Raw genomic sequence first — 23,759 nt, 5'->3', positions numbered from 1 at the left:
CAGAACCACTCAGTGTGTGCAACTCAGAGCCCTGCCCAGCCATCAGCACCCCAGCAGGGACACCCAGAGACACCTCAGGGACACTTCTGCAACTTAGGACACTTTTCCTGTCCTGTTCTACAAATACTAGGCCTGTCTGAAGCTGAGCTGTGGTCAACACCAATTATAAAGGAAATGCTGCTGCTCCAGCTCGAGCCCTTTACGCAGGAATCGAGGTCATTTGTGAGCTTCAGTGAAACAGGAAGGCCTTTTGGGAATCAGGGTAACTAGTTCATGATTCACCAGAAAGGCTGCAGAGCAAGTCAGTTTCTGCTTCTCAACAGAGGAAGCCTCAAAAATACCCTGTGTAATTTAAATAGATATTTTAGTTTCACTCCAAGAAACTAAATTCTACATTTCTTTACGATCATTTTTTTCCTTAAACTAACAAGGGGGGGTGAAGAGGAGCATATTATCATCTGCTGTAGGATCTGTGCTGTTTCTCTGTTCCAGAACTCTGCTTCTCTTCTTTGCAGGAGCTCAGAAAGCCCTGCCTGCAGCTTGTGCCCAGGAACTGCAGCACTGAGTTATCTCCACCAATGACCTCACCATGCTGCAAATTTGTGTTTTCATCTTACAGCTGCAATGCTGCTGGAAATGCTGCCTTTAAAGGGTATTTTCAAAATTTTCATTTCTTTCTTTCAATTGATACCAACATATTAAAAGGGCAGCTGGTGAATTGAAGTTTTTTGACTTTTTGTTACCTCCCTCCAGGTAAATGTGCAAACGTCTCTATGCAGATTCCTGCCCAATCTCCTCTGCTCTTAAACACTAATTAGAATCTGTAAATGAGGTCTGGGTTTTAGACAGCAATATCCATATGTAAACCCAAGTCTTACGCAGCACTAGCACAGCCTCCAGAGAAGACAAGTAACTTACTGTCTGGCAGTTTGCATCTTCTGAATATCTCCATGAGCTCATCCACTTGAACAAAGGGACCCTGATTTGGTACCAAAGGGGAAAAAAAAAGAGTTTAGAAGGTTATTTTCAATACAGTGATAAGCACTGTGATTCTGTCATCACAGAATGTCTTCCACAGCTTTCAGAAAAGTTCAGAGTTCTTTAAAACAAACCTGAAAACAAATAGGAGGTGGCAGGAGCTTCATGAGAACTACAGCTGCTGGTGGAACAGGAAATACCCCACCCGGGACAGGATGTAAACCTGGAGCTGTGGGAAGAAAAGCTGGGTGAAGCCAGTGCAAGACAGCTGGACCAGAGCTGCTTTTGCACTGCATTGTTATTTGATACAAGTAATTGGTACCCTGTCCCCTTTGCCTCTACTAATTCCACGTTGTTCACTCAGATCTGCTCCGTGAGCAGTGTAACAGATTATTACCATTTACCAGACCCCAAACTCCTTGTACTTATTTCCATGTGACCTTGGCATTAATTAAAGCACACATGCCTTTAGCAACCCAGTGAAATGACAGCCTAAGAGTTAAGTACAGCTTTAGATGACTGAGGAGTAGGAAAGCCTCTGATTAGGCTGGCTGAACCCCCAGGTTCCTGAATCACCACAGGTGAAAGACAGCATCTCCCAAAGCCTGACTTACGTGCTAAGTGCCTTGGCTGAAATGGAATCATCTGCTGAGTGTCTGGTTTGGGATATTCAGGTTTCCTGTCAACTTCATCCTTGAGAACAGGCACGATGGAAGGTGCAACCACAGGGTCTGGAATTATTGCTGCTAGCTTGGCACGGGAGACATCCTGTGAAAGCCAATTAGAGAGCGCTGAACTTGGCAGGATCACATTGCTTGCTTCAATTACAGAACAAAACCTCGCTCTGCACCAGTCGCTTATTCTCACTTTGTCTTCATTATCATTTCAGATGTCCTCTCACAAGACCATCTGGGCAAAACTTGCATGGTTTCAGTTAACATTTTAATCCTACAGCGTCCCAGCTGGGCATGGAAACACTTGTTTCTGTTACTGAATGGGACCGTGTTTGTCATTTTCAAGCGGCTCCTTTTTTTAGGTTAAGAGGATTTAGGTGAACAGGTGCAGACCACTAGGCCTTCACAACTATCATTTCCCCCTCATTTCACTCCCTAGATTGCTTTAGCTGGAAAAGAAGTACAGCATAAGGCAGTCAGCAGGCATGCAAAGCATCAGTTCAAACAGGATTATGTTTTGGCATGTTCCAAGCAGCAGGAATCAGTCCCAGGGCTGCCCCATCTTAGGTACACACTGCCCTGCATGCACTTAGCAAAATGTACTTGTTTGTAAGCTCACATCTAACTTCAAAATAACATTGCCCCCACTGCATTCAAAGGAAAGTGTTCAGTGGCTCAATGTGAATCTGATTTCCACCAATCAGATTATTTTACAGCTCTGTGATGGCAAACAATTCAGCTGCTTTCTTAACTTTGATGGCATCTGTATTTTTCATAAATTAATTTTACTATGTAAGAAATTAGTGGAAGCTGAGGCACTGTTTTAGAAGCATGGATTGAGAGCCATCTTCCTGTCCATGCAAATGGTAATCAGCTGTTTCTGCTTCTCTGGCAGCCTTAAAAAAATATAAACCAACATCCTGTTCTGTTCTAACTATTCCCCAAAGCATTAAATGACAGAAATGGTAAAAATGCATGTGGGTTAGAAAAAGAACAGGAGACCACCAGATACAGGGGTCTGGCCTAGACTTTGAACTCCACATGGCAGCCCCAAAGCACTTTAGCCCTAAGAAACAACTGAAAAAAGAGGCAGCCACTGATCCCTGTCGAGCTTTCCTCAGCCACTCACAGCAAACACTGGGACTGCAGCATGTGGGGTTTGATGCAGTTCCCAGCGAAGTCAGGGGAGCTTTGCCAGCTCAGAGCAGAAGGACAGACAGCCATATTTCATCCAGATGACCTGATCCTACAAATTTCCCAAAGAATTCTGGTTTTTGAAGGAGCTCAGGTGTGAAGTGGAGGCCTGTAGCTGCATGGTGATGGCATTAAGACATCGACCTCTTCATGGGAAGATGAGAGGTAACCAGGAACACCCAAAGTTGCAGCTGTTACTGATGGTCCTTGCTCCTTTCTGCCCTTGCCCCCTGGCACTTTGCTCCCCAATGAGACCAGGAAGAGGAGGAGGAGGAGGAGGAGGAAGAGGCTTGTTTTACCTGCTTTGCCAGCAAGGGGAAGGGATGTAAGGCAAGTCCTAAACAAGGAATTGCTCAAGATTCCTAGGACTGAAAAGAACAGCAGTGCACTGAAGTGCTCTTACCCACTCACCTTATAACCAAGGGCCTTCAGCTCGCTGGTAGAGCACGGGTACAGATCCATGAACTTGTACCTGTCCACCAGCAGAGCTGTTTCTTTGCCCTCATATTCTTCCTTGAACGCTGTAAACCTCCGTTTTTCCACTTTCAGGATGCTGGCCAGATCCCCAATGTTACTTTCAAAGGCTAAAAACCGAGCCCAGATTTCCCTAGAACAGAACAGGAACACTGAGAGTTACTGAAGGAAGGATTACTGAGCATAACCCAATTAAAAACAAACGAGAGGACAGACCCAAAGGAGGCCATTTCTGTTATTTACTTTAGGTGCATCTAATACAGGCATTACCCTCCCAGTGCCTTCTATATTTCTGTAAGAGCTTTCAGTCTGCTGGACTGCAAATGAATTTTTTACAGAAAGAAAGAAAGAATTTCTGCTGTCCAAGACTTCAGCACTTAAGGTGAGTGTTTATCAAACTCTCTGCTCATCCTGTACACAGAGCTTCACTCTGATGCTGATATGGGAAGGACTTTTTACCATGCATTATGATCTAGTTCCTCTGCACAGACCAGCACATTTTAGCTGGCAAGAACACAACAGGCAGCGCTTCAGAATTTTATAATTCTGAATTATAATTAAATAGTTACTGCGGATTTCTCCATGGAAAATCTCATATATAACTTAAGCAACATCTGACCATATTTCTGGACTTGATTCATCTTCCATTTTAGCTTTGGAGTTCACCTTTGAAGAAGGTTCAGCTTTTAAGTTCTTGTGTTTTCTCACTTTTAAATTGGGCATAAAAGTATTTCTCACAAAAGATCAGAACTAAAGTGCAGAAGGAATGTGCTCAGCAGTGCCATATTTGATTTCTTAGTTTTGATACTTTTGTCTACCAGAATAATAATGGTGAAGTGAACCCTCAGACTGCAAGGCTTTGGTGAGCATTTTCTTGAGAAAGAAACATAAAAAGTAGCAATGAAAATATGGCAGTGACCAGTAAATCCAAGTCCTTTCTGGTTCTTTCCCTATTTTATTTTCATGGGTGGGAGATGCTCAGCACCCTCCTCAACAAATTCCTGACTCACCTCCTCAGCTGAGACCACTGAATCCTCACTGTACAGGAGGATTTTGCACTCTGTCCTCAACAACCCTGCATCAATGAGGTTTTAAAGTCAATAAATTCATGAATTTCACTGGAAGTGGAATAGGGACTTTCCCAAATCTGTCACAGTTGTTGCTATTTTGGACAGCATAAAGAGGGGAAGGAACATCTGTACCTAATTTTGTCCTGCTCTTCATATTTCTAATTTCTTTGGGGTTAGGGATTCTTTAGGATCTTTAGGGTTGAAAGGGGTTATGTATATTTTCCAGTGCAGTGAAACTGCTTTTGCAGACATACCCAGATTTCTCAGGTGGAAGGCTCCCTGAAGTTAAAACACGTTCAAACAAAACTCTTGTATTGTTGTCCTCTTTAAAATAGAAAGAAAAAAAAAATCACACTGAGTAAAATATATTAAAAACAAGTTAAAAGATGTCCATTCAAAGAGATGTGTACACTGAATTAAGCATAAGGCTGACTTTCATGGATTTGAATATCAGAAGATATAAAAGAGATCTGAGTGCCTACATAAAACTTTACTGATATTAAATTCCAATGTGAATTTGTTCTTTGGAAGTCTGTTTTTATTGATAGTGACAAACTGATCCTAATAGAGGTTCTTTTATAAATTCTTTCATAACAGCACAGCTATTGCTTGGCATCTCTTCAGGATTTCTGGGGGTTTTATTCATTTTCCTTATCGCAATAGCATATGTTGGTGAATTTAAATTTGGCCTTTCAATTCATTATTTCCCTTTTAAATCAGGGCAATATTAATATGCTTGTATAGTCCTCAGAAGTCTTTGCACATTGCCAGTTGAGGGGATGGAGAGGTTGGTGGGTTTGCTCCTCGAACTGCCAACTCCTGCCCTGTGCATTGCAGCGCCTCTTGCAGTTCAGAGATCAGTTCTCCTGGGTTTCAGGAGTTCTGCTGGGTTATTAAAATAGAGCAATAAAATAGTGAGTTTTAAGATTATTTTTTCTCCTGGCAACCTACAGAAAGGTATTGTTAATATTCATGTAGACCCACAATAACTTAGTGCAAAATTAAATATACTTTAACTTGGATAAAATCTTTCACTTTACAGCTCACAGCAGAAAAAAACCTCAAAATCTTTAAACTCCCAGTGCCTGAAAAACTCAGGTACTGAGATGAATGGTGTCTGGTGCTGCAGGACCCACACAGCAGCTTGGGTTTCCTTTTTAAGAAGGCCATTCAGCCCCTGCCTCAGGGAATCCCTCCCAGAGCCCTTCCACCACCACCTCCACCTCCTGCCCGGGTCTCCCCAGCCCCTGTGCCCTTTTCTTCCCATTGCAGCTCCCCAGCACCTTCCAAGCATGACTGATATGCCCAGCATTGATTTTATGTCTTGGTCATCTCATCTACTTGGGGAGAAGGAGTTTAAATTCATTCCAGTCAGGACCAGCTAATCCCTCACTCCTCTCTTTCTGATTGTAAACTCCTTTAGATCTCTTTCCTCAGGATTTAGGTTCCTCAGTGTACTTCCCACTGCTCACAGCAGATGCTGTAAAACTCCTGCACTGCCAGTGAATTACAATTTGGAAAGTTCACTCTCCTCCCTTCAGCAGAATCAAGATTTAATGTCACTGTACCTCTGGAGCTTTGGTACGGACAGAGCAGCAGGGTTTGTGTTCAGATTAACTGCTGAGCTCCGTGAAGAGGTTTCATTGCTCTTCAAGAAGAATTTAAATACCAAGAACTTAGCCTGGACCTAAACTCACAGAGTAATGCTTCATTAGACCTCTCAAAGCTTAAAGCTTACCATTAAGGTGGGAAAGGTAGTCGATATATGCCAGTACATATTCTGGAATGTCCCCATATTTTTTCAGCCCTAGCTCAAAAATCTTAAAGGCCACAGACTTATCCTGCAAACATTGGGGAAAAAAAAAAAAAAAAAAAAAAAAGTTATTAACTTCAGTGAGCTGTGCACCCTCCTGACACTTTTTTGGGATCAGGGTGAGCACCTGTGATTACCTTACTACAATAATACTCCATTAAAGCTGCAGTAACATAGACATGGTGGCGGGTCCGGGCATCCTCTCTGGCTTTCTTAAATATCGTCCTTCCGGATTTAATGCCTTCTGCTCGCCTTGCAAATTTCATGTACTGGATATAAACCTAAGGTGCACATTAATATTTAAATAGCATCAGTGCTAATGAAGAATACCAGGATATCATTCAGTTTTTTACTACGTCTGAGATAATCTTGACTCATAAAATAGAGCAAATGAATTGTAATAGAAACAAGGCTGTCGTGAGCCCCTGCGTTGTTTTGCTTTAAATACAAAGGCAAACCTTTTTATAGATTTTTTTATTTTAATTAAAGAATGGAATACACCTAAGACTGGTCCAATGAAAAGACAGCAGTTAATACACAGATTTTTCAAGGAAGGGGAGGTAAGGAGATGAATGTAATTTACAGAAGCTGGTGCCTTCAGAGAACTCAAGGCTTGTTGTAAAAATGGTAACTTTCCAATAAAGTTATGATGTCAATAAAGCCAAGGAACAGCCAAAAGGCCTGATGAAGCATTTTACTGTACATTATGCAATCCAAGATACAAATCATCCTGCCTGCAAGCATTTATACCTGATCAAGGAAATAATGAATGCACTACTTAATTCAGCAGCCAATTTGTGATTTGCATTTCTTTGGGATTCAACTTCCCTTCACTCTGAATTAGATCACAAATAGCAGCATTCCTCAAGCAGGAAGAACTGGTACATGGTTTCCCACAAAATGTGCCTTTGACAAGCACTAGGATGTGTCTCTAAAGAATGGCAAGTGTCAGTAAAAGGATACCTCTCCTCTGACACTGACCTGTTGTTACACTTCCCACCTTCTTTTGCCTCCTCATGCTTTGTTGTGTCTGTTTATAATAAACTAAATAACTTCTTGAGGGCAGGTTACTTCTGGCACTACCAGAGCTGGCACCTGGACAGTGTTTACTGTGTCACTTCAGCAGAGGTACAGCAAAACTCTGATACCTACATGGTGCATTACAGATTTATTTGCAAACTACATGGCCACAGGATGGCTGTGAAGTATTTTAGATCTTTTATCTTCATTACTTGTTGGAAAAGACTGTGCAAAAAAGACAGAGGAGGAAAGTGCAGGACTTAGGGTATTTCAGTGGAATAAAGACTGTAATTCTGCCATCTCAGTACTCCACCTGCTCCACCAACCCTGTGACCCAGGGGATGTGCTCATTCTGTGCATGCACTGGTGACAATCCACAGGAATGTGGAGACACTAAGGATGATCTTACCAGCGTGGGATCGATGTCCTCGATAGCCAGGAGCCGGTTGTAGATGCTGTGCACTTTCTCATACTTCATCCGGCTCTGGGTGAAAGCAAACACAGAACTGCTCAGTAATTCCTTTCCAGATCATCTCCCAGAATGCAAAACTCAAGCTGGAGACAAAACTAGAATTTTCCTGTTTCTGTTTTTCCCTGGCTGAACACTGCATATGTCAGTCCCTTTACTCAGATATTCTATCTTGTGCAGACATTTTTTACTTCCCACATTCATTTCCCACTAATGGTTACCTATGCACTTTTCAGGAGTCTCTGAAGTCTTTTTCTAACGTAGTAACACTGCAGCAGAACTGCCACTGGGGGTGTTTGGCATAAAAAGACTGTATCCTTTACCTCCATGTAAAAGTAATGTGCAGATAGGTAGGAAAAGGACCTTCTTAACTCTCCAACCTACACATTTCCAACAGTGCACTCTGCTCCCTGCCAGCAGCAGCCCTCCAGGCTGAACTGTGCAGCCTTGCAAAACCAGGACACAGCACACAAGAGGCTGCACTGAAAACTAAGGAAGGACTTTTCTTTTAAAGGCAAAGCCTTTTTCCACCCCTCTTGTCCTGAAGTTCTTCCTGCAAAGATTCTTTCATGATAAAATTAAGTGGGCAAACTACAGCCCTCAGAGGACTCCACAGTCCTCATCTGACCAGTGGGAAACAGCCTTTATTCCTGGTGGAATAAACACCACTGGGGCACTGCTGCTTGTGGAGGCTGTGCAGCAAGGTGGTGGCCTGGGGAAAAGAGATTTCTCCAGAGAGCTGCAGCAAAGGTGGCTCCCATCTTCTATCACAGCCATGCCAACATAAATACCAACCCCCCCAGGAAGCAGACAGGAAAGGTGCCCTCTATGCCAATTTTAAAGTGATGCTGATGCTGTGAGAAATGGAAATTTGCAAGCATTTGCACCCTTATGATAGTTTCAGAAATACAGTCAATATTGAAATGGAAAGACAATAGATTTTCAGGACTTTTGTAGCTCCTACTATGGGCTTTTCCTCTCCATTTTGTCAGCTCCATCTCAGAAACACTGAATGAGAATAAGGCTAGAAGAATCAGTAATTAATTCTAAAGAATTCTGTGTACTCAGGATGTTTCAAATAAATGGCATTATTAACAGGAGATGTGTTTGGATTTTAATGTCAGTACATCACTATTTTTGCTCACCTCTTCATAATCTGCATATGCAAAATAAAGAAGCATATTCTTCTTTAATAAAGTGCTGATCGCTCTTTCATAAATATTAGCAGCCTCATCACTGAAAAGTTTAGCATTGTTCATGTCCTGTTATAAAATAAGTATAATAATGTAATTGTTCAGCATCTGTGACAATGAAGGCAAATTTATGGAATATATTCTGGGTGTGACAAGCCCCAGTGAATTTCCATTCAGTGCTCCAACAAAGAGACAATCATCTCCCCAGTACTTAAGGAATCAAAAAATCAAGCCCAAAAGATCCCCCAAGCCTAAAACTGGCCAAGATTGAAACAATTTTTCATGATTCTTATTTAAAATGCAGTCATTTTTATTTCTTAAAATTTTTAATTTGAAAATTTTAAGAACATGTCACAACCATTTTTCACACCCCCCCCCCTCCTTGATTCAGAGGAAAAACTGACAATACATCACATCAAAACAAAGAAATAAGAGAAAGCCAGTGGCAAGCTGCTTACCCCTTTCTCAGCCAGCAGCTTGCTGGACTGCTCGAGGTACTGAGCTGCTTCATACCAGATGTCTGGGTGATGGCCCAGCACCAGGAGACACTGCTCATAGGCAAACATCACTGTGGGAAAACACGCCAGAAACGCTCTTTGGAAAAGGTACCACCATTGTACAACCCAAGTATGGAACACAAAATTCATCAAATAAATCAGATGCCATCAGCACTAATTGGCTTTGAATACAATGACCACTGCTGCAGTTCTTTTATATTGCCAGGAACTTTGTGAACCATAAGCAGCAGCTAAAACCCACCATGGCCACAGAGGAACAAGCACAGCTCACTCAAAATCAGCCATAAAATCAACCTGCAATCTACTGTTTCCTGACCTGCACTGGAGGTTCAGGGACACACAATTATAGCACTGCCTCCCAAAATCCATTTATTACTTTCAGCTTGGCTTTAGCAAACTCTAGATTTTTTTTTTGTAAAAAAGCACCCACACAATTCAAGAAACTCTATCAACTTCTACTCCAGCACGATCCCTGAACACCAAATCACGTCATGACTTATGCCGGAGCCGAGAAATCCAATTCTCTATGCCCTAGCACGACACCTAATTACCTCTTTTGGTTATGAGAGTTTGATCTTCTGTTCGTAGAGGGTTGCTCTTTTCCCACTGGATGTATTTCTTCCACATGTCCACCTGCTGAGCCTCTTGGGGAGTGTTTTGTGGGGGGACAGAGGGAGCGTTGCGGTCCAGGCCCTTCATCACTGTCTCGTACTCCTGAAACAGAAGCAATGAAGAACAGATTTAAACACACTGAACTTTAGGTTATGCTGTCTAAAACTAATGGAAATATTTTAATATTAGTCTGACACACTTTCATTTGAAGTAAGAACCAAGTTTAGTGGTGGTCTGTAGAATTAAATAGAACAAAGAAAAGTCAACAGAAGGTTGTACCTTTGCCACACGTCGTGCATTCATATAATCTCTACTCCTGTCCTCGATCATCTTCTTGGCTAAGTGAATATTGATGCCCTGGAGAAGGGTGAAAGAAGGAATTGGGAATGTGCAATTTCACTTTGGACACTGAATCTAATTTTTCACAGGGAAGAGCTTGGAAGGGGATGCAAAAGTGATCAAGGACAAAGTTATTTTAAAATACCAATCTCAAGATATTTATTTCACCTAATAAATACATGGGGAAGAACTTCTATCAGAGGATAAACTCACTACTAAAATTCAAGTGACCTGAAGCACCTCAGCTTATTTTTAATCACTTTCAAAAACACAGTGAACTTCACATGAACTGCTGTGGGTGAAATGTATTCGTGATTCACAATTTTGCTCTTAAATGATGGTCAGTGACAGCTGCCTGTCTGAGAGCACATGAGCAATTTGCTTTTCTTGTACAAGGAGTACCAGAGATTGACCTCCAGGCTCAAAGCTCTGCCCTCTCCTCTGTTCCTGAACTGACAGCTCTTATTCTACACAACACACACCCTGCCACAGGCGTGCCTTTCTCAGCTGGGACCTGAGAGGTGCCAGCACTGTGTGACACCCCTCCAGGACTGCACACGTGGGCAGAGGGCTCTGCAAGAGCAGCAGGGGTGGGAGCAGCCAGGCCCTGGGCACAGGGCAAGAACAAAACCTCCAAGAACTGCTCTTAGGCAGGAAAAGCAGCCACCCTTTGGCTGATACCTGTGTGTGGGTGGGCTTTGCTGGCGTGGATGCCAAGATTTTGCAGAAGATGTGCACAGATTTCAGTCTGAGTCCAAAGAGGCACCCGAGCTGGGAAGCAAAGGAAGCTTTGCCTTCACTACAGAAGCAAAGGCACTGTCTGGGATAGCAAACTGGGCCATGTGGCACACACAAACCAGCAATGCCCCAGTTAACCCAGGACCAGGCTGAGGGTGCAGGACTCTCCTGGGATGCACTCCCAGCTCAGCAGCTATGCAGGGCTGTGAGCCAGACTGTCACTTTGTCACTGAGACACGTCTCCCTAAGAGCTCTACCACTTTTGACCGTTCAGTTAATTAAAGACTGGTGACTGACAGGCTGGTATTGTTACCTGGTGGCTACAGCTGAGCTCAAGGAAAGCTGGAATTACAGTGAATGGCCATTAACTTTCCATACTGAGACCTGCACGAGGTCTCCGTGTTTGCTGGGCTGCTGACATGGAGAATCACCTCCCCCTCCAAGAGCCCTTCTGGTGATGAGCATTTCCCTGTGCCAGGACACCCGTGAGCAGCAGCCCTTTCCCTCGAGGTCAGTGTAGCCAAAACAGGACAGGCAGATCCCCGTGTCTGTGCAGAGCAATGGCCCTCAGATTCCAGCAGCCTGCAACAGCCTGAGGGACTGCCTGGAGATCCAGTGTCAGCCAGAGCTGCTCAACTGGAAACTGGACAGGTCTGAGCCGTTGTTTTGGCAGCCTCCCCGTGTATAATGGAAGCAGGAGGAACCAGCAGCGAGAGCCTTCGCTTGCTGTGTGGGAGGGGAAGCGGTGGTTTATGGGGAAGTTGTGTTGGGGATTTTCCTACACTGGAGAAGGTGTGTCCTGGGTATCCTCCCTGGTGACAGCAGGCTCTCTGTGGTGTCCCCAAACACCTATGGGGCAATGAGCTGTCATGGTACATGCTCGTGGCTGGGGATGCCTGGAGTTCTCCCACCCAGAGGTTTTCCCACCCAGAGTACTCCCACCTGGAATTCTCCCACCCAGAGGTTTTCCCACCAGCTAAGCACCATGGCTTTATTAACATGAGAGGGCACCAAGCTCACAACTTGCATAATTAGCAACAAGGAAAGAGAAACTGGCCCTTCTTTCCTGCTCAGTGACCCACAGTGACCACGCCAGTTTGCAGCCAGCAGGAGAAGTGCTGTATGAGCATCCCTGCTTGGAGTGCTGAGCATGAGGGCATCTACACCAGCTTGGCATTGACACTGCTGCTGCCTGGGGCTGGCTGGTCACCAGCTGTGTTTAAAAATGCACTCTAAAGGTGCAGCTACAAAATGGCCTGAAAGGGCAGTGAGTTGAGCTTACGCTGGCTGAAGGCAGCTCTGAGGAGCAGACTCACCTGAAGGGGGGCTGGAATGGCTTCAGGTGAAGGATGGTGAGGAGCATTTTTAAGCACTATGTAACTTAATGCCGTGGAGGAAATCCAAACCATCCCAGCTGAATGCCATTTGACTCAAAGTGAAAGGAGGGGAGTGCCTCCTTGGGGACACAAGCCCTCACTGCCAGCTGAGCCGCTCCATCACTGAGGACAGTGATGTGTCTCTCACCCAGCAGCAATTCCACTGGGCCAGATGGGAAATGGCACAGTCAAATGTATCTCACGGAGAGTCTTTGAAAGGAATTAAAAAATCACTCAGGCAGCCCAGGAGCCCTAGTAGTCAGGTACCTTTTGCCACAGGAGTTGGAACATAACACACACAAAAAATGTGTTTATACTGCTGGTCATCTCTTTTATACATAATTATTTAGTGGATATAGCTTGGGCACCATATTTGATTACATGATAATTATTTCTTTCTGCATGTCCCAAAGAATCCCACTGTTGGTTACCTCTTCGTATTTGTTATAATCTCTCCAGAGCTGCTCTATGTTTATCATGGGGTTCACACAACCACGCTGGTAAACCCTACGGACAGCTGTGATCCTCTGGTTTTCTGCATAAGATCCTACTGCTTCTCTAAACAGTGGGGAGAGAGAGCAACGTCAGCTATGACAGGTCACAACTGGCAGGAACATCAGCATTGCAATAACTGAGCTTAAAAAAAGTTATTTTGAGGTACTTACACGCCTTTCAAAAAATTGATGTAATCCACCCAGATCTAGGTGAGAAAAAATATTACATAGAGTGAAACCAATGGTTAGCTGTATTTGTCATAAAGTTAGAAATAAAATGTGTTTTGATTAAGAAAACATACCTGGTATGACATGATTTCCATGCCAATCTTATCCAGAGCAAAATCATATGCCTGAGCCATTTTTTCTCTGAGGAAAAGAACCACAAAGACCATAAAGCAAGTGTTTAGTATTTAAAAAATTCTTTATTTAAGAGTATTTTTTGGTGCAGGAAATTCTAACCAAACATCAAGGAATGAGAAATATCATTCAACAGCTGAGAGCAAAAATTGATATTCAGATAGCTTTAAATTCCATATTTAGATTCTGTTGGGGTTTTGGTTGTTTGTTTTATTCAAGAATTATTTAAACCCATTGGTGGCAATCCAGCATTTTAACAGTTCTTGGCCCACCCCAAGTCAGTGGAAATCCGTGAATAAAATGAAGTTGAGAAGAAACCAACTGCTCTCCACATCTTCTTAGCTGACAGATGTACCCATTGTTTCTTATTTTTTCCCCTCAGAGTTCCCCAAACCTTTCTGTAATTCTCCAGGAACCCCAAAAGCCTAGGACAATTAGGAGTAGCTCCCTTGTGTGGAAACTGCCCAGAATACTTCACATGATTTCTTATTTCCCCCAAATTCAAAGTATTATCCCTCAAATTTAAAATATTTACAGAATTTCCTTGGTTAGGTTTCAGTGAAAGCTGTGTTTTCCCTCCCCCACATTTCTCCTAGTTTCCTTTACACAAACACATTTCAGTACCTTATTACCTCCTGGGCCACATTAACAGGACAAACAGAGGAAAGGCAAACTGAATAAACTGACACTTCTAAAATTGTTTCAGAACAGTCTTGTAAAAACAAATTAAAACACCTTGCTTATTTTCTCTGTTAATGCATTACTCATTTTGCCAATTATAGTGCAAAGAAACTGCAGTGGGCTGGGGAAAAAACAGTTTATAGATGCTGAAAGTCACTGATATTTTTTGAAGTTCAACCCACAGGAATATAAACAAACAAAATGTAATAACTGAAAAGGGATGAGAGTAACATAACCCAAATTCTGACACCCTAAATTTTGATGATTTTTTTATGCATTCCAAAACTTCCTCCAATTCCTGAACTCCTTACTGCTACCGGTCTCAGCAAGAACCAGTGCTAAATTTTGTGGAGACTCTAAACAGGACACTGAGGGCAAGGACAAAGAGGAAGAAATGTGTTTCAGGTTGGCTCAAGCACCAATCCCATCTGCAGGGAACTGGCATTGGTACACCAGCTCCTCTTATCCCATCCTGTTAAGAGGAATCCAGACTAAGGAACTGATTTTACCCAGCAAGCTCTATTAAAGAGACTTTAATGTTTTCTAAATGCAGATTATATATTAACCCCAACATTCCGACAGAAAATCCCCGGACAGATTTGTCACCCAGGTTCCTCCCCATCCCCTGGTCAAAAATCAAGAAGATATTCACCATAAAACTGGAATAATTCAGAGCAACTCTGGGAACTTACTTGTAACTAGGTAGCTTCCCCTTGGTTTCTCGTACATAGGAAAGGTAACATTTCCATAAATCAATGTGTAAAACCTTCATAAGGCAGCGCTGAAATAACTGTTTAATACATCAAGAAGACGTGATCAGGATTCCAGATACAGAGATTAGGTTTCTACTTTTAAAGCTATACAAAATGAATTTAAACAACCCTTGTAATTATGATTGAGATTTATAGGAAATAGTAAGTTAAACTACTCATTCTTTTGTTTAAAGCATCTCCATGCTATGCAAGGGAACTGGAAAGAATTAAGCAGAGAAATCCCCCTGCACACTTCACTGATTAGAGCTTGGTAGCAACAACAAGTCAACTTTAGTGATTCTTTTTATCTGTGTTTCACATTCAATGACAGCTACAGCGTTTTTTCAATCTGATTTAGCCCAATCACAAGGTACTCGTTCTTGCTAGAGAGATATATTACATATATTAATATGACTCACCTTTTCCACTTTGTCATAATTTTTTGCTTTAATCTACAGGGAAGCAGAAAAAAAACAAATCACTTAAGAAATTATTTTAGAATAGCAGGAATATATTCTTCATACAGTACTAAAGCATTCCAGTTTGTACTTTGCCTAAACTAATTACACTGAAACACCACGTAATGTTGCAGAAATAGAATTAAACATACAAAAGTCATGTATTTTGTTGCAAAATTAGCAGGTTTTTTATTTTTATTTTTAGTTCTTCGATTCCAAAATGTAGGTACAAGTAAGCAAATTTGCTTTCTGATTTGAACATCCAAGACTTAGCCTTTTATTTCAAGAAACCTGCTTCCTTCAGTGCAGATACAGATTTAGGTACCAGAGCTTCTAGACCGAGATTTAGTAACTTAAGGGTAAAATACTGTATTTAAAAATCTACTAGGCTAATAAATGTATTATACTTGAATACTCATTTCTCAAAGTGCACTTTGCTCCAACCTGCTGATGCTGAATAAGGGAGTAAGAACCGTGGAGAACCTGTTTTCCCCAGCTGCCCCAGCCCTGGTGCTCCCTGAGAGGAGGGAGCAAAGCACACTCATGGGCCAGCAGCAGTTTCATTCATTCAGACACACAGCACAAGGACAGGGGGTGAAATTCAGAGCTAACAGGTTGCCCTTCAGGCAGGATAAAGGAAAGCACAGGACTGATGAGGAAGGCAGAGCAGCATCCTGCATGTATGTGTTAGCTCCAGCTATGGTAGCATGCCAGGCAATCCCTACAGACACACCCTGATGACACAAAGAAAATCAACAATGCCCTTAAAACACGCCTTGAAATAAAAGCACCTTTAATAAAATAAGGATTTGTTATGCTGTGTTGCATTTCTGTAAAGCACCAAACTCCCTTTTTAAATCTCATTGCTCTTTGCTGGATTCCCAGCCTTGATTGTGGTGTGAAACATGAGCACCTCTCCATTTCCCCGAGGAGCAAACAGCCCCTCTTGCAGCAGGGATTCATGATTTCAGATGATATCATTCCCAAAGCACAGCAGAATTTTTAATGGATGCATCAGGAGACACAGAGTGCAGGAGATCTAAAATAAGCATGCCCCACCTCCCGTTTCCTGAGCGTCTCTACTTCTGCAACACCCCAGGCCTGAGAGGTTTAAAAGAGCCATCCCCGTTTCTCTCACTCCCAAAAAAGATCAGTTAAAAAGGAGAGAATTGAAATAATTTTTAAAAAAAACTTTATTGGCACACAAGGCAGACTGGACCCTTGTGTCTGTACCATACTCAAACTGGAGCAGGATCCCACCCAGGCTGAAAGAATTCCACACAACCCAGGCTGGAGGGAAGGTAAACCTAATTGTGTCTTGCATAGAGTCCAAAAAGAAAAGAAAAAGGACATTTTTACTTCATCTTTCTTGACAGTAATTTTTCATGTCTCTCAGCACCTCTTATAATATGAAAAAGGATCAGTAAAGAGACAGAGCTCTCAGTCTATGACTCCCACTCCCTGAATTCTAATGCTGTCATTGGCTGAGTGAAAAAGAACAAATGAATCTTGGTTTCTATGTCATAGCACACAGCTGCCTGCACCTTCTTTCCCTTAGACTTAATTCAAGTAAAACCTTCAACAAGATATGCAGGATTAATTTCCTTTTTTAAACAGAGTGAGATAGAAGATAGTATGAATTCTTTTGTGAAAATTATAATTAATTCATGGCTTTGCCACTCTCGAAAGGCATCACCCTCTAGTTATTCAGTAACAAGATGAAAAATAATTTTTAAGAGCTCAGAATGAAAAGCTGTAAGCAGACAGAGCAAAAAACGAGTTTGCATCCCAGGTGCAGCCAGGTAAATAGTGTCAGCAAGTTTAGTAGCTCCTGGCAAGCACTGTCACCAGGCAACATCAAAGGATGGAGCACAAGGAATAGGTATCAATTAGACTGCATGCACTTCCCAGAACCAAACACCTTGAAAAGAAAACTGCTTTGCTAATAAAAGAAGGTATATTCTTTATTTGCATGTGTTATGACTCAAAGTAAAATATTTTCTATGTGATTATCATATGTTAAAAGCTGCTGACCACATCTGGACTTGAGGTCAGCATTCCATATTCATTAAATCCACACAAGTGTTTTGGTAGCTAAAACTTCAGAAATCTTGGTACCAGTGAAGTTAGAAGGCTGGCAAACAGGATTTGTTTAAAAAGCAAAGCAAAGCAATACTGGCTATGGCTTACTGGGTCTCACAATGGAAAAGCATCTCTCCTGCAGGAATCTGTTTGTATTTCTTGGCTCACCCAAGCAAACTCCCCGGCAGCCCTGGCTCACCCAGCGAGGGCAGGTGCTGCCTCCAGGACCCACCATCACACATTTCTTGGTTTTCCTATGACAGACACTGCAACAGGCAGTGATGAGATGTGGGAAAGCATTAAAGAACTGACATTAATACTGTAATTATGTCCTTAAAAGACAAACATTAAGTCAACTATAAAGATATTTACAGCAGCTTATCCTTCAATTTCTAAGGCTGCTGGGATTCCTATTCTGACTGTTTTACTGCAAGGGGCAGGTCTAATCCTCACAGGCTGACACACAGGATCCACAAATCCACCTCAATGAGCTGAGGGATGCTCTCATTCCATGGAATGAGTGTCTCCCCTCCATCCTTCAAGACTACACAAAGACCACCCAGACTGAGCAGCTATGCTTGCGCATTCCTATAGCAAAACACACCTGAACCTGCTTTCCTCTGCCTGTGAAAAGGACAAATTCCACCTATTTTGCTAGAAGAGCAACTTCAGATTTTTTTGATGCTCCAATAAAAAACTGAAGTCACTACTGTATCCTCTTTGTACAAGATGAAATCGTAATATGAGCCAAATTTCTTCCCAGAATACACAATTCCCTATAACGAGCTTCACAAACACTGAAGAGCAGAACTTAATCCATAAATTACACAGCACTTCACCCTTTTAAACAGACTTTTACAATACACATGAATCATTTATAATTATGCAAGACAAGTGGTTTTACTAATCTAGAGATTTAATACTAGTTCTAGTTGTCTGGCAACATGCAACACAAGCCCAAAAAGCATCCCCGTTTTATTTTAACCTTTTTAGCTTTAGTACATAGCTTTTCATGATTAGTACATGATAATTAAGGACTGGCATGGTTTATTTCTATATCCCAACTCCATTTTCTTTCTATCAACTGTTATTTTCCAGGGGGAAAAATATTTTCTCCAGCAGAAAATCTGACATTCACTGCCTCCAGCTCTCCCCGTGGTGAGGTAGATCCTCTTGTTCTCTTTGCTGTGCCCACTGTCCCTGAGCTACTCTCCAAGGTTTTTTAGAGTTTTTTTGGACCTGAAGAGAAACACTCTGCACCCCTGAGACTGCAGCAGCTGATGAGGGACAAACTGGGAGAGAAAGAAACACCACAGCTACACAGGTGTTACCTTTTTGAGGATTTTCCTAAAATCTGGTTTTGTTACACCATTAAGAGGCATGCATCATCCTTAATGTTTGGGTTTGTTGTTTTTTAAAATGGATATATAACATCTGTTTCACAGTATGAATTTACAGCCAGAGTCTAAATATATGTACTTTGAAATATTGCTTTTGTTTGTTAACAGAAGGGAACTCATTGTGAAAGGCCAATATTCATTGACAGTTACACAACTGGGTACTAGATAAATAAAATTGACATTTTAAAAATAAAATCAGACTACATAAAATTTATCATCACTGAATCCATTTGTGTTGACCCTTTTCTTTTTTTTTTTTTTACATTTTGATTGTTAGGATGAAATAATCAACTCTCCACTGTCAAGCACAGTGGGGTGTAATTTAGGCCTCTTGCGGTACAGAACTGTGGGTACAACAAAACACATTCACATTTCTCTGTTTCCAAAGTACAGGCTAGGGACCACAGCAATTCAAACCACCTCAGAGGAATGGCATCTCTGAAAAGATGGAAATGCCAATTCTCTGTTCTGTCTTCAGCCTTTTGCTGTTTGCTGAGGCTCCCAGTCAGGGATTAATTGTGTGAGCACTTCAAACTCATTTTCCGACAGGTCAGGGAACAGCAATGGCCTTTGCAAACAGCAACCCCAGCTCTGCCCAGGCACAAGGAGTGGACTTCCCCATGGTTATTAACCCAAGGAGGCTGGACTATCACTGTCTGAATAACTGGATGTATTATATTGTACATATCTGTATTTATATATATATATATATAAATAAAAATACATATATTACATATGTATTATAACTTATTTTATGCATACTGAACAAGGCATATATTTCATTTCTGCCAGATATTCCAATAAATCCTTTATTTAAAAACATTAGCATGTGACTCCAGATGTAATTTCTGTAATATATTGTTTTGCTACAATTTGTACCAGATATGGCTTGAATTATTAGGTATTTCTGCTGCCTTCATTCAGAGTTTTAATATTCCCTGTGAAAATACAGCTTTTATCTTGCTATTAGTAAAGCCTGCAAGAAGAGATAGAGTACATTGACCATGGGAAAACTCATTTTCTCAAAAGGCAGCAAGATGAGATTCTGCATATTTTCATTCAGAACTGTAATTTTTCACATTCACCTGGTTTCAATTTCAAAGTCTGCCATAAAATGAGATTTGAAAAGTTCCTTAAAATTATTCTAAATTAAATGCCTCCAACTACTATTTACAAGGACTGTTTCTAGAGCTTCCAGAACCATGGCATTAACATTTAAAAGTCATGTCGTTTCCACTAGATATATCACGTGAAAAACAGGATTCACTCACAGCTGCCAATAAAACAGCTGTAATATAGAGGGAGGGAAAACCCCCACTATTTTGCAATCTGCTTCTGAGGAAACCTAAGAATAGAATATTGGAAGGAACCTACCCTGATCACCCAGTCCCACTTCAGGGCTGACAAAAGGCTCAAGGATGTTTTTAATGGCACTGTCCAAAGGACACTGAAACCCCAGCAGGCACTGACCACCTCTCTGGGAAACCTGTCCCAGTTCCACCAGCTTCCTGATCCCCATCATCTCTGAGGTGTCACATACACTATTTTTACACTTAGTTACACTTTCAATTTGCTCACAGTATTTAAGAATAAAGAACTCTATAGTAACTGAGAATACTGGCTCTGCTATTGAAGCAAAGCTGCAGTTATGTAAATCCAATTAACACTCAAAAATAGTTGAACAGGCACTTACTGAACAGATAGTGAGAAGACTGACTTTTAATAGCAAAATTCTGAGCCCCATTACCATTTTCAACAGAAAAAGGTGGTCATGTCTACAGGAAAAATGATAATTAGGAAATGAAGGGCAGCAATTTTCATAAGGAGCTAAGTGGCAGCAGGCAATGGGGACAGGGCAGTGGCAGAAACACAACCACTGCATGAGTGGGCAGTAATACTCAACACTGCTCCTCATTCTCTGAACTTCTTCAAAATAGTCATTACTGCCTCATCACCCCAAGCCTTTCAGAAAACATGCAACAGCCTCCAAAAACAATTAACCAAAGCACATCAAGTTAACACACTCTACCAACATCTCTCCTCTCAGAGGCAGCAGCCTGGAGATCTCCCTCACTGACTGCAAAATTTGCAAAATTTGAAAAGGCTATTTCTGAAACTAAAAACTTAAAATTAGATTTATCTGGAAGTCTGGGAAAGAAAGGAACCCAGCTGCACCAGTCTGAGGGGGGTGAGGGAGCAGCTCAGAGCAGGCTTAAGAAAAGGAGGCAAGAGAAGAACTTCTGAAATGCCCCTCTTCAGACAGAGTAACATTCCCCACTTAAACAGTGTTAAACAGTGTCATTCTTAATTAGAAAACTATGTAAACAGGTAATTACCAATTTAAAAAATCTGCAAGTGGAAGATATCTTTTTGTTTAATCTATTAAGACTGAAAGACCTAGCACCTTTAATTTTCAGATGCATCAGGAAAGGCATCAATCCATACAAATACTTGAATAGAAAATGCTTAAATATGAGTAAACTGCATTCCAAAAGTGCAGTAAGAGAATATGGACAACCTGTTACCTACAGTAAACATTGATCTAGAAGCGATGAAGGATTTACTGCATTAAATAAACTTTGCTACTAATAATATAGTTTGGAATAAAAGAAGAACTACCTACCCCCTCTAATTCCTAAATGCCTTTAGTGTAAAGAGCAAAGGTTTCACTAACAAATAAGAACTCAGAGACAGAGCTACTAAAAACAGTAACTGTGCTTTGGTTTACACCTTAGTGTAATTTGATTAATTTTCACAAATACACAAATCTGCAGGAGTAGCATTTGCCTCTACCCCCTTACAAAAAATGCTGACCTCTTGGTCCTGCAGGCAGGGCCTTCCTTCACGTTAGTATTTGGAAAAGAATGCGTAATTTTCAGGCACCACTCTCAAGAGACTTGACAGAGGGTGTACAGAGAAATATCTATTCACAGGCAACTTTAAAAAAAAAACCTGTGGTGACAAAACAGTGATTTCTCTGATTGAAGAATGATTCTGAATTGCAATCACTGATTTAATCCCTACTTCATTTAGTTAGGACATCAAATACATCTCTTTTGTTTTTAATCTGATTATAAAAAAGAAGCAATTTCTCATGTGCCTTTTTTTTCCTATCTACAGCATCCTACTGCTGTCACTTCTCATTTTGCTCTGGAGTTTTATTTCCTTTCCAGAACACTTTCATTAAAAAAAAACCCAAAACCACCCCCCACCCCAATTTGCAGTAATGTTTGAACACCAAACCCACCTGTTATTACTTGCTCTGATGTTCTTCCTGACTAACTAAGCCTGCAAATATCTCTCATGGATTAGTAGTGAAATGAAGCTGCAAAACCAGCCCTTTTAAAGTCATGATGAAAAACACACTCTGCTCTTCAAAACAAAAGACAGCATCACTTCTCTGTTACTTTACCACTCTACAGATCTGACATTTAAAAATTGCCCAGAAATTGGGGGTGAAGAAGAGAACTGCTCCATGTCTAAGTTTTCTTTTCCTGTGAGTCTGCTGAAGTGGCAGCTCTTTGATGAAGCTCCCAGACACACAGCTCATGTAAGCACTGCCAGCTTTTTTCCCTTGCTCTGTTCCTACCTATTCTTTAACGTGTTCTCCAACTCAGGAAAACCACTGCCTTTTTTATTTAGGCAATTTGCCCATTATGAAATGGAATGTAATATTAGCTGTATGAAGTAATTTACAAATGCTAAGCACCCACTATGTTCTAGCCATATTCTACTTCACAACCAGAGTCTCAAACTCATTTTAATGAGAAGTCAATTTTCAACGTGCCCCGTGGCTTGTAATTTCCTTTTCAATTTCACACTCCCTTTAAGCCACAGCAGAAACCAGCACATTCACACCCTTGCAAACTTGCTTCCTTCCCAACTTAGGCATTTTGGTTTTTCCTATGTGCTTTAGTTCACTTACACTTCTCATTCCTTTCTCAATGTCTTTTATACTTTACAGAAGCAGCGGCATGTTCTGGGATGTGTTTTTGGATAGCTAACATTCACAGATCTGCTGGGATCCTTTGCAGTTCTTAGGAAGTATGCAAAGCAACAGTGACTTTCCTCCTAGAATTAATTTGTTGTCATTTAACTCTCAAATTACAGGACTCAAAAGAACATACAGCACCCATGGACTGCAAGATAATCTTTAACATGACAAAATGCAATGAGATAAATTAACGATTTGCAGTCTCAGCTGTTGGACAGATCACTGAAGTTAAAAAATTACATACTGAAGGAAACCTAAAGGTACTTGGCCCATCTCATTGGGCTAGAGATCCTTAATTTGTAAAATCAGACAAATTACACCATTTGAAACTGTTTTTCCAAAGAGATCAGTCCCTCAGCAGGGCCAATGGAACAGGACACAGGCATTCCTCTAATGCTTTTTTCAGCAGATTTTAATAAGATAATAGGCACCAGTGCCTATTATCCGAGGAGCAGAGATGCACTGCAGTCTGCCAGTGCCACCAGACAGGCTCTACTCCATAATCCCAGCTGGAAATTCCTTGCAACACTCAGACCTAAAAACAAGGCAGGGATCAGAGCACTGCAACAGATTACATGGAATAAAGGGTATGTGAGGCATGACCACCTAAGGGAAAAAAGCCAATTGTTCCACTACGCAGATCTCACAACTTACAAGGCTCCAACCTAAGATTTAATTTATTAAGAGTCTTAATTTGAAATCATTCTGTGTTTTCACATCAGAAATCAGTGTCCATTACAGTAATCTACATCTGTTTAAAAAAAACAATCCTGCTTTCATTTTGCTATCCTCACATTTTTTAAGAAATTAGCAGTTTACTATGTCATTTGAGGGAATAGCTGGGGGAAATGGGGTGTTTTAGGGGGCACTGAGGTCGCCATTAGGTTTATAGTTTTATAATTTCTCACTACACTCATCACATGGCTACAGTTTTGATGCATTCTTTTCAGAAGAAAAGGGTTTGCAGAAAAGGGCAGAAAAGGGTAAGTTTGATAAGTATATTTTTTCCAAACTGTCAATTCTAGTATTTCAGAGAATTTGTTTTAGTAAAACACAGCTATCAAATAATA

At 41.3% G+C, this 23,759-nt stretch overlaps 1 protein-coding gene across 1 annotated transcript in view; it reads right to left on the bottom strand.

Annotated features, from left to right (window-relative positions):
• The window catches only part of CSTF3 (cleavage stimulation factor subunit 3), a 47,489-nt gene that overhangs the window by 723 nt on the left and 23,007 nt on the right, over positions 1–23,759 (bottom strand). Inside the window, exons 4-20 of the mRNA XM_005530254.3 lie at positions 15,175–15,207; positions 14,696–14,793; positions 13,265–13,331; positions 13,134–13,168; positions 12,900–13,026; positions 10,295–10,372; positions 9,955–10,117; positions 9,344–9,453; positions 8,838–8,954; positions 7,633–7,707; positions 6,341–6,484; positions 6,129–6,231; positions 4,645–4,714; positions 3,258–3,453; positions 1,593–1,746; positions 1,113–1,207; positions 919–979 (exon numbers count right to left, since the gene is read on the bottom strand). Of these exons, the coding sequence (XP_005530311.1) occupies positions 919–979; positions 1,113–1,207; positions 1,593–1,746; positions 3,258–3,453; positions 4,645–4,714; positions 6,129–6,231; positions 6,341–6,484; positions 7,633–7,707; positions 8,838–8,954; positions 9,344–9,453; positions 9,955–10,117; positions 10,295–10,372; positions 12,900–13,026; positions 13,134–13,168; positions 13,265–13,331; positions 14,696–14,793; positions 15,175–15,207 (1,726 nt within the window). The remainder of the gene's footprint in view (positions 1–918; positions 980–1,112; positions 1,208–1,592; positions 1,747–3,257; positions 3,454–4,644; positions 4,715–6,128; positions 6,232–6,340; positions 6,485–7,632; positions 7,708–8,837; positions 8,955–9,343; positions 9,454–9,954; positions 10,118–10,294; positions 10,373–12,899; positions 13,027–13,133; positions 13,169–13,264; positions 13,332–14,695; positions 14,794–15,174; positions 15,208–23,759) is intronic.

Source organism: Pseudopodoces humilis, chromosome 7 (genome assembly GCF_049639895.1).
Source record: "Pseudopodoces humilis isolate 2021_Gansu_Grassland_sample_001 chromosome 7, ASM4963989v1, whole genome shotgun sequence".
Lineage (NCBI taxonomy): Eukaryota > Metazoa > Chordata > Aves > Passeriformes > Paridae > Pseudopodoces > Pseudopodoces humilis.
This window is presented reverse-complemented; position numbering and strand designations above follow the sequence as displayed.